This window comes from Primulina eburnea, chromosome 1 (genome assembly GCF_022965805.1).
Source record: "Primulina eburnea isolate SZY01 chromosome 1, ASM2296580v1, whole genome shotgun sequence".
NCBI lineage: Eukaryota > Viridiplantae > Streptophyta > Magnoliopsida > Lamiales > Gesneriaceae > Primulina > Primulina eburnea.
Genome location: NC_133101.1, coordinates 58,732,820 through 58,741,512, shown reverse-complemented (window position 1 = coordinate 58,741,512; position 8,693 = coordinate 58,732,820). Strand labels below are relative to the sequence as shown.

At 34.6% G+C, this 8,693-nt stretch overlaps 1 protein-coding gene and 1 long non-coding RNA gene across 4 annotated transcripts; both read left to right on the top strand.

Moving 5' to 3' along the window:
* The first annotated feature begins 366 nt into the window (after positions 1-366).
* Positions 367-896, top strand: LOC140834574 (uncharacterized). The gene is made up of 2 exons (XR_012118737.1): positions 367-544; positions 626-896. It is a non-coding gene; the product is annotated as an uncharacterized lncRNA (long non-coding RNA).
* Positions 897-1,196: 300 nt separating this feature from the next.
* On the top strand, positions 1,197-5,566 carry LOC140834555 (BTB/POZ domain-containing protein At3g44820-like). 3 transcript variants are annotated; one of them, XM_073199541.1, is made up of 5 exons: positions 1,197-1,720; positions 2,181-2,344; positions 2,762-2,831; positions 3,420-4,628; positions 4,954-5,566. In XM_073199541.1, the coding sequence occupies exons 2-5, from the start codon at positions 2,295-2,297 to the stop codon at positions 5,470-5,472; spliced, it is 1,848 nt and encodes a 615-aa protein (XP_073055642.1). In that variant the 5' UTR covers positions 1,197-1,720; positions 2,181-2,294; the 3' UTR covers positions 5,473-5,566. The 3 variants fall into 3 exon arrangements, with proteins under 3 accessions (XP_073055642.1, XP_073055633.1, XP_073055625.1); XM_073199532.1 differs by having other exon boundaries at positions 1,197-1,732; XM_073199524.1 differs by having other exon boundaries at positions 1,197-1,956.
* The last annotated feature ends 3,127 nt before the right edge of the window (positions 5,567-8,693 follow it).

The window sequence follows — 8,693 nt, the reverse complement described above, 5'->3', positions numbered from 1 at the left end:
CAGAACCGCTGCGCCGGCGACGGTATTGGGCTGGGCTGGTGCAAGGGTATTGGGCTGGGCTGGTGCAAGGGTATTGGGCTGGTGCAAGGGTATTGGGCTGGGCTTTATTTATGTAATGGGTTTGAGTTGGGGTGGTTTGGGCTAGGGATTGGGTTGGGTTGGTGCAAGGGTATTGGGCTGGTGCAAGGGTATTGGGCTGGGCTTTGTTTATGTAATGGGTTTGAGTTGGGGTGGTTTGGGCTAGGGATTGGGTTGGGTTGGGTTAGTGCACCTAATGCTACTTTCTCGGGTTATCTGATAAATTTTAAAACTTCTTGCAGGGTGCACGCCTCGTGGTAAGGAGTAGTCTTTACTAATGGACTAGTCGTATACACAAATCTCCCCTTTCGAGTGATTTTAGTAGGGTGAAGCTTCAGATACTTACTCTTATCACTCTGACACTCGTCCTTCTTGAGCGATTTGGGTTCTTTGGGTGACCTCTTCGAGGATATCTGAACTTTTTTTGTCTCCAAAAATCTTGGAATGTTCCATTGGTTCCGTAGTTGTAAGGATCTTAAGCCTCATACCTTTGAGAATTCACTTCAGTAGTTACAAGATAATTTGTTATTTTTCTCACATGCCGCAGCACTTGGGCCAAAACTGTATACTGGATATGATACGGATGAAAAACTAGGGGAGGTATATTGTTCAAATTTAGGGGGAAGAAGCCTTTCGAAGTCTTGGCGAGAATTTGAAACTGTATACAAGGCTCGGCGTCGCTCAATCTGACGAGACTTGAAGTTGACCTAGATAATTATATTTGGCACTGCCCATTGCCCATTTCTTATATTGTATTTATAGATGGAAACATTGAAATTCTCAAATCCTTATTGATTTATACTGCTGTGCCCATTTCTTATATTATATACCAGCTATTTGCATACGCGATGCATGTGTGTACAGTTTTTTTTAAGTATCGAAAGATTAAAATGAAATTTGACAAAATATCAAGATGGTTAAAATGTTATTTGAATTATTGTAATTAAAAACAAAAAACAAAAGTGTGTTGAAATTAAAAATATAAATAAAAACAAAAGTGTAATATTAGTATAATATAATAACAAAATTAGAGGAACAAAAATAGATCAAGACATTATTTTTGTCTATATTATAGATATTCTTAATAGTAATAGATTTATAAACGAAAAACATTGAAGTTCCCAAATCCTTATTGATTTATTCAGTATAAAGGCATGAAAGTAATTCTATGAGCTGTACGAGTAGACGTTTTAGAGTATCTAATTTTTATTTTTTATTTTTTATTTTTTATTTTTATTTTTTTGAGTTTAATTGTTGCAACTATTTGGGAGGAACCATGGGGAGAGGTTTATGCCAATCCATGTAAGAGATGGTTCGCATTTTAGAGCATCTATTTGCACGCGCAGAAGCGCTGAAGACCAGAATCCTATTTCTCTCCCGCTATTAGGTCCTTTTTATTATTTTTCTCTCCCATATCAGCTGTTCGACGAAAAGGCTCAGTCAAAATATTTTATTTTATTCTCTTAATAATGATCACCCGTGTTTTCTTGTCTCCGTCTTATGCCATCTGTTCCTTGGCCGGCCCATATCATTCTCACACGCCTGCCAGCGCATGCATGAATGCCAAAACACTCTATCATGGGAAAATATATCAAACTCCACGGAAGACGCAAGACTACGATACGATGGAATGATGAGTGAAGTTAGAATCTTTGTAAAAAAATATGCGCTTTCCTGTTGTTTTTAGTTTTGTTAACGTCCTATGATCATATCTGGATTTTATCTGTCTTTTAAAAAAAAATTTGCGTACGCTTACCTATGTAAATTATGCTTGTATTAATAAGCGAATTGAGTGAAGTGATGTATATTAGGAACATTGTGTTGGACTTTTTACAAGAACCATTCGACGAAGGATATGGTAAAGTTTAGTCTTTGTAGGTATGATTTCTCTTTTTTCCCTTTTCCCCTTACGACTACGCGAGACTCGTTGTGTTCTCTTTACTGTTTGAATGAGATTGTGATTTATGTGGTCGGTGGCTGCCCTTTTGTGGGTTTTGTTTATATCCATGATTAATGAAGTGCTGAGCTGTGGAATTATCATGAGGTTTCTCCGATGCTTGAAAGAAACTGAATTCTGATGGGGACATCTCTTTATGCTTTAGGACACAGAGAAAAGAGCTGATTCTTAAATTGAAATCGTCATTTATTAGAGAAAATGATGTGTTGAAAGTCTCTTCTTGCACCAAATAAAGTTGGTTCTTGAATTTTGGTTTGTGATGGCTCCTGCCGGCAAAATTCCTGCATTTTACCGTGAAGGAAACGACTGGTGATTCCCCTTTTTCATTTTTTACAACATATTTTTATAATTTTCTAGATCTTTTTATATGAACTGCAGACTCTCCCTAAACACAATCAGAGATAGATACTGTTCTCTTGTTATATAGTTATAGTGAAGTATGTATCGATTTATTGGAGCATCAAGTTTTGGTAATAGTTAGCCCTGATAATTTACAGAGCTTATTTAGTTGTAGTTGTTTTTTGCTGTGAGGAATATGGTATGAATGAGGTAGTCAGTTTGATGAATGGCCTGAGTTTGAGAAGCTTGGTGTTTCTGCAGAGAAGAGAGATATAAATGTGAAAATAGTAGAGTTTTATGCACACTGGAGAAAAAAATTAAGTAATTTACAATAAGCTGAATTTGGCACGGAGCATGGCAATTTGAAATTTGTGTGTTTCATGTTAGTTTCTGCCGTTCAAGTCTTCCAAGCGATATTTCTGTGGTGGTGGACGGCATAAACTTCCATCTTCACAAGGTAAATTTTCTTCTGTGTACGTATGCAAACTGCAATCCAATGTAATTGACAATATTAAATATTCCTTTTGTCATTTGTTATTTGGAGAAAATCACGAGGCAATACTTTTACAATCGACCATTAGAAGAATTATAATGTTCTGAAAATTAATTATAAAATATGATCTCGAAGATCTGATTATCCACAATTTTGCTATTTGCTGCTCAATTGTTTTATTACCAATCATATACTATAAAATTCATCTGTCCAATAGCAATAAATTCACTGTCCAATAGCAATAAATTCACTGTGATTCCTTATTCTTAGCAGTCTCCACATTTCATCAGATATTTTTGGGTAACATCAAGAAATTAAAATTTATTAGTTGGTCAAAAGATGAAATTAGACAGCGAAGTGCATGGTTTTTTAAATATTATATTTCTATAAGAAAAACTGAGAAGAATGTCAAGGAGCAATCCTGGCCATTGACATAACTAAAATCTGAAGTTGAGCGTGATAAATACTTTTTAAAGTGCAAACAAGACTTTCATTTTTCGTTTGTTACAGTGTCAATTTCTAGCTAAGATCTTATTAACATGATATTGTCAGTTTCCTTTGATTTCAAAATGTGGGAAGATAGTTCACATCATTGAAGAATCTCAAAGCACCATCGATGAGACATTCACAACAGTTCTCGAAGAGTTTCCAGGCGGTGCTGATGCATTTCTAATGATTGTCAAATTCTGTTATGGTATCCGAGTAGAATTGACACCAAACAATGTGGTGATGTTGTATTGTGCAGCAGACTATCTTGATATGACAGATAACTATGGAGATGAAAATTTACTGTCTAAGTCAGAAACTTTTTTCCATAAGCATATACTACGACACTGGAAGAATTGCATTTTTGCTCTCCAACGTTGTGAAACCTTTATTACAAGAGCAGACAAACTTCGAATTACAAGTAGATGTATAAATGCTTTATCTGTAATGGTCTGTACAGATCCCAGTTTATTCGGATGGCCTATGATGATGTACGGTAGTCTGCAAAGCCCTGGAGGTAGCATCCTGTGGAATGGGATAAACACTGGTGCAAAGATCCATAGTGCTGAATCTGACTGGTGGTTTGAGGACATCTCATATCTCTGTGTTGAGTTGTTTGAGAGGCTGATTCGGGAAATGGAGGTCAAAGGTATACAACCTGAAAATTTGGCATCTGCCATAATGTACTATGGTAAGAAATATATCCCGGGGTTGGGACGATGGCCGGGAGGACAAACAGGTACTGGTAGAACAGTTGCGAGTTTTAGCATGACTCCGGCAGCTGTTGATCAGAGGTTTCTCCTGGAAAGGGTCGTAAAGTTACTACCCAATAAGAACGGTAAATCCTTTTGTCGTTTTTTACTGGGGCTTCTTCGTGTGGCATTAATTTTGGGAGTTAATCACACATGTCAGAACTCTTTGGAGTGGAGAATAGGCATACAGCTAGAATTGGCAACCTTGGATAGTCTTCTAATACCTAATTATTCGGATTCTGATATTTTGTATAATACTGAGTGTGTTGAAAGATTGCTTCAGCATTTTGTTTCTTCTGACCCTAGTGTAACTACTAGATCCCCATCATCGCTTGACCTTGAAACATCCCCATCATCCGGACGGTGGAAGAGAGTTGCTAAATTGGTGGACAGCTATATCCAAGAAGTTGCTTCTGATGTGAATTTGAAACCCAGAAATATACGTTCATTGGCAGAAGCCTTGCCAGAATCTTCCAGATCTTTGCATGATGGGCTATACAGGGCGTTGGATATATTCTTCAAGGTTTGGTTGATTTTTTTGCTTCTAATGTGTTGGAACTCACATGTTATATGGCTAATTTAGGTGACTTTATTTGCTTGTCCATATTGGCTCTACCCCCTATGAATCCACATTTGTATGTTTGCTAATAATCAAATCCCTCTTTTCTTTATCTTTCCATAGTTAAAATGCAGTCAAAATAGTAACTCTGTATTACTTCTTTTCATCTTAGTAGCGAGAGTACGAGGCTTCCCATTAAATCCCATCTTTTGAGGGCGTCTTTAGATTGAGGTGTTCGATAACAATGCCACTGAAATATCAAGAATTCTGACAAATGCTGAACATGCAGGCACATCACTGGCTCTCAGAAAACGAGCGGGAGCAACTGTGTAGCGTCATTGATTTTCAGAAGCTCTCAATAGATGCTTGTGCTCATGCATCCCAAAACGAGAGGTTCCCCCTTAGAGTGATATTACAAATTTTGTTTTTCGAACAGATGCAGTTGAGAACTGCTTTAGCTGGCTACCTCCATGTTCTAGATGCTGAATCCGTCCCTGCAGATACATTAACTTTTTCAAATGAATCAGCTAGTCAAGTAGTTCAACGAGATGGGTGGGTAAATGTTGTACGAGAAAACCGGGTGCTGAAAGTTGATCTGGGAAGGGTGAGGTCTCGAGTTGGAGAACTTGAACAGGAATTTGGTAAGATAAAGGAAGAAATGAAAAGGGTGTCCAAGTCATATATTCCCCTTATTTCAGCTCACAAGAGAACTGAAGATGGCACAGCAGGCATACCACAAGCTTCAGCTGAACAAGCACAACCTTCTAGTTGTCTCTCTCGACATCGTAAAAGCTTCTCATTTTTTTGAGTATCGTCACAAGAAAAGTCCATCTTTATGTCAATACACCACCTTGAAGTATTTTGGTAAATTTTGACTTTCCAAGAGTCCCTCGGTACATAAAGCCGCAGGCCCTATATAACACATGTTAGTTAGCTGAGTCAGCTCCTCGCGGCAATCGAGAAGTAATAACAAGATCATGATGTACCGAGTACAAGAAAATCAAAGCTGGATGTGGCTGGCACAATGGGCAGGGAAAAATGCCTAGTAAGATCAACCTTTTTTCCACGCTTTGTGGTCGTGATTTTACTGCGTACTAGACCTTTTTCCCTGATTTACTGCACCAACTATCAAGCTTGTGCATGGTCGCGGGATTTTCCGTGCCACTAAATATACTGTCTAGTGTTTAATAGAGGTCCTTCGTTTCATATAATGCTGTATAATTCATAGGTTTTTAGATTAGATCATTGGGAAATTTTGGTGAATAAGTTTGGTCAAATTTCTCTTTTTGAAAAATAACTCAACCCAAATTGTTCGAGCATATTCCGATATACATATTACTTGAGAGGTAATCTTTTGTAAAAGCGGTTTATTTTGTTTACTACATCCATATGTAGACAGAGAGAGATACCAGCCTCGTTCATACATTGCTGAGGAAAAATATATGAATTTGAATGTAAGCACAATTTGATTTAGTTTAATTATTCAATAATTTTATAAAAGAAATTTTTTTCAAGCCTTGTTATGAGTTAATTTTGCGGTTTTAAAATAGTTAATTGTTTTTTTTTTCTCAATTTCGGTCTTTCTTTGCCCAGAATTAAAACGAGAAATTGCCTAGTTGACCGTCGGATATGTCGAGTTTGACAATAAATTTGGGCTGTCGAGTTTGACAATAAATTTGGGGATTTGATTTTTGATGAAAAATAGCTTATTGGACCCTTTTTTTTTAAAAAAAATAAATAAATTCATTTGAGCAAACAAAATGAAAATTGATAAGCCAAAGGTCCATGTGATCTTAAAAATAAAATTAACAAAAAAATTAGTAAAAATATGCAGTTAGTAACCAAAGCTTGAAATATGTATCTTCTAGGCGTAGCCGTTCCTTTTATAAGGCCAATCAAGCGGTTGTTTCAGAGCCCGACCCAATAAAAGGCTTTTTATATACATAAATATATATATTATATATGTTATTTGTCTTTAACTCACTCTAAATTTCAACCTCGATTTTTCTTGTCATTCAACAAATAAATTTTACGGTCTCCTACTTCTATTAAACTTGAAGGTAAGTAATTTTCTTCACGAATTATGCTTTATTTCCATTTCAAATCTTCTTTATAAATACACATTTATATTTATATTTGTAGATTAATCTATCAAATGATACTAATTGAAAATGAAATTTACTTGCGATATGGGCACTGTAATGTGTTTAGAGATCATATTAATTAAATATATAACTAAAGCACACATCGTATTATTTAAATTTTTTATGAGTTATAATTGAATTATGAGTTTTATATAAATTTAATGCGCGACTTGTGTAATTAATAAGTGGATGGTCTAAGGAAATAAAATAAATTGTGAATAGAGTTTGAATGTGGACCATTGAAAGATGAAATTCATTGTTTTTTGGGACTTCTTTGTCCTTTCATTTTGTTGTTTGTTATTTCGACTCAAAGAATTCTCTGATTTTATAGTTTCTATGATCATAGAGACTAAAAGTGTAGTTTCTACAAGAATTATCTTCGATCAACAATATCGCAAGATAGACTAAATGGGCCAACTATGTTGTCGTTTGAGAAAGAAATGGTCTGACATTTGGATTACACAGATTTGATAAATATTTTCGCCTCTAAAAAAACTAGACGAGTAGTATTTATATAGTTATTTTAAATATTTATTGAGTTGTTATTGATGTAATATATTGATTTTGATATTTTTATGTATTTATTATTATATTTGTTATTTGCAAATTGAATTGTATATTTATTACTGTAACAAGAGGGCTCATTTTTCAATTTTCGTTGCAAGCCTCATTCAACACAGGTACAGCTCTGCTTCTTGGTGGACGGGCTTTGGTTTTTAAAATTATTTTACTTCTTTAGGTGGATTTTTTTTTTAAAAAAAAGATACATATTACTTTCCTACCAAAATCCACGAGTTCATTTTCCAACTCAATATACACGAACACGTTGAGTAATTTCTCGCGACCAATTTCAATTTTGGACAAAAATAAAAGACTGAAATTGTGTGCAAGCTACTGTACTAGGACTTCAAATTGACTCATAACGTGATTAAAATTGGAAACGTGCGAACTACATTGCAAATAATATAAAAAATTTATTTTATAAATTAAGTAAATGCATGTTCTCCTTCAAAAAAATTCAAAATACCTTCAAATTTCAACATCCCCTTAAGTTGAATTCTGATTGATAGATTTTAAATGTATTTTTGTAGTTTTAGAGAAGTGAGATCGTAAACTTCAAACTCATCCTTACATATTTATATAGTGTTTTATGTTAAATACGATGAATTTATAGTTCACATACTAATAGAATATTTGAAATTTATTCTACTTGTGTAACTAATGAGTAAATAAGTAAGATATGAATTCAAGATTTAATTAATTATTTTATTGTTAACAGTAAAATTATAATCAAAATAGATAGATTTCAAATATAAATGGCATCTCATTTCATGTTAATTAATAATCGTGAGACGTAGAGTTTCGGTTTTCGTGGATGGGATAGCAATTGATTATGATTTTATTTGTATTTTCCAGAAGTAATGGTAAAAAAATAATTGCCAGCTGCATGTATTGAATTCTTTAGTTATGATTGGTCAAGCGTTTGGACCTTCTAGAAATTAATTATTAGAAATTATGGTACTCCATATCCTATACTTTTTTCTTCCATTTTGACAAGTTAAAAAGTTTACTGTTCGATTTGTAATCATTGCGATCTTTTTCAATTGCCCCCAATACTTTTCACTTTTGTACTCTTTAGTGGCCAACCAAAGTGAAAAGGTGGTGAATTAAAGTTATCACAAAGGTTAGTATCTCTGATTTCTACCTTTACTTATATTTAATGTATAGTACGTCTCTCGTGAGACGGTCTCACAAATCTTTGTCTGTGAAACTTTATCGATATTCACAATAAAAATTAATATTCTTATCATAAAAAGTAATAATTTTTCATGGATGACCAAAATAAGATATTCGTCTCACAAAATACGACCCGTGAGATCATTGC

Bases quoted from the DNA above. Each gene is read 5' to 3' on its own strand.
- LOC140834555 (XM_073199541.1), top strand. From the start codon at position 2,295: ATGGCTCCTGCCGGCAAAATTCCTGCATTTTACCGTGAAGGAAACGAC. The intron at 2,832-3,419 runs GTAAATTTTCTT...TGATATTGTCAG, and splicing joins TAAACTTCCATCTTCACAAG to TTTCCTTTGATTTCAAAATG. The intron at 4,629-4,953 runs GTTTGGTTGATT...CTGAACATGCAG, and splicing joins CGTTGGATATATTCTTCAAG to GCACATCACTGGCTCTCAGA.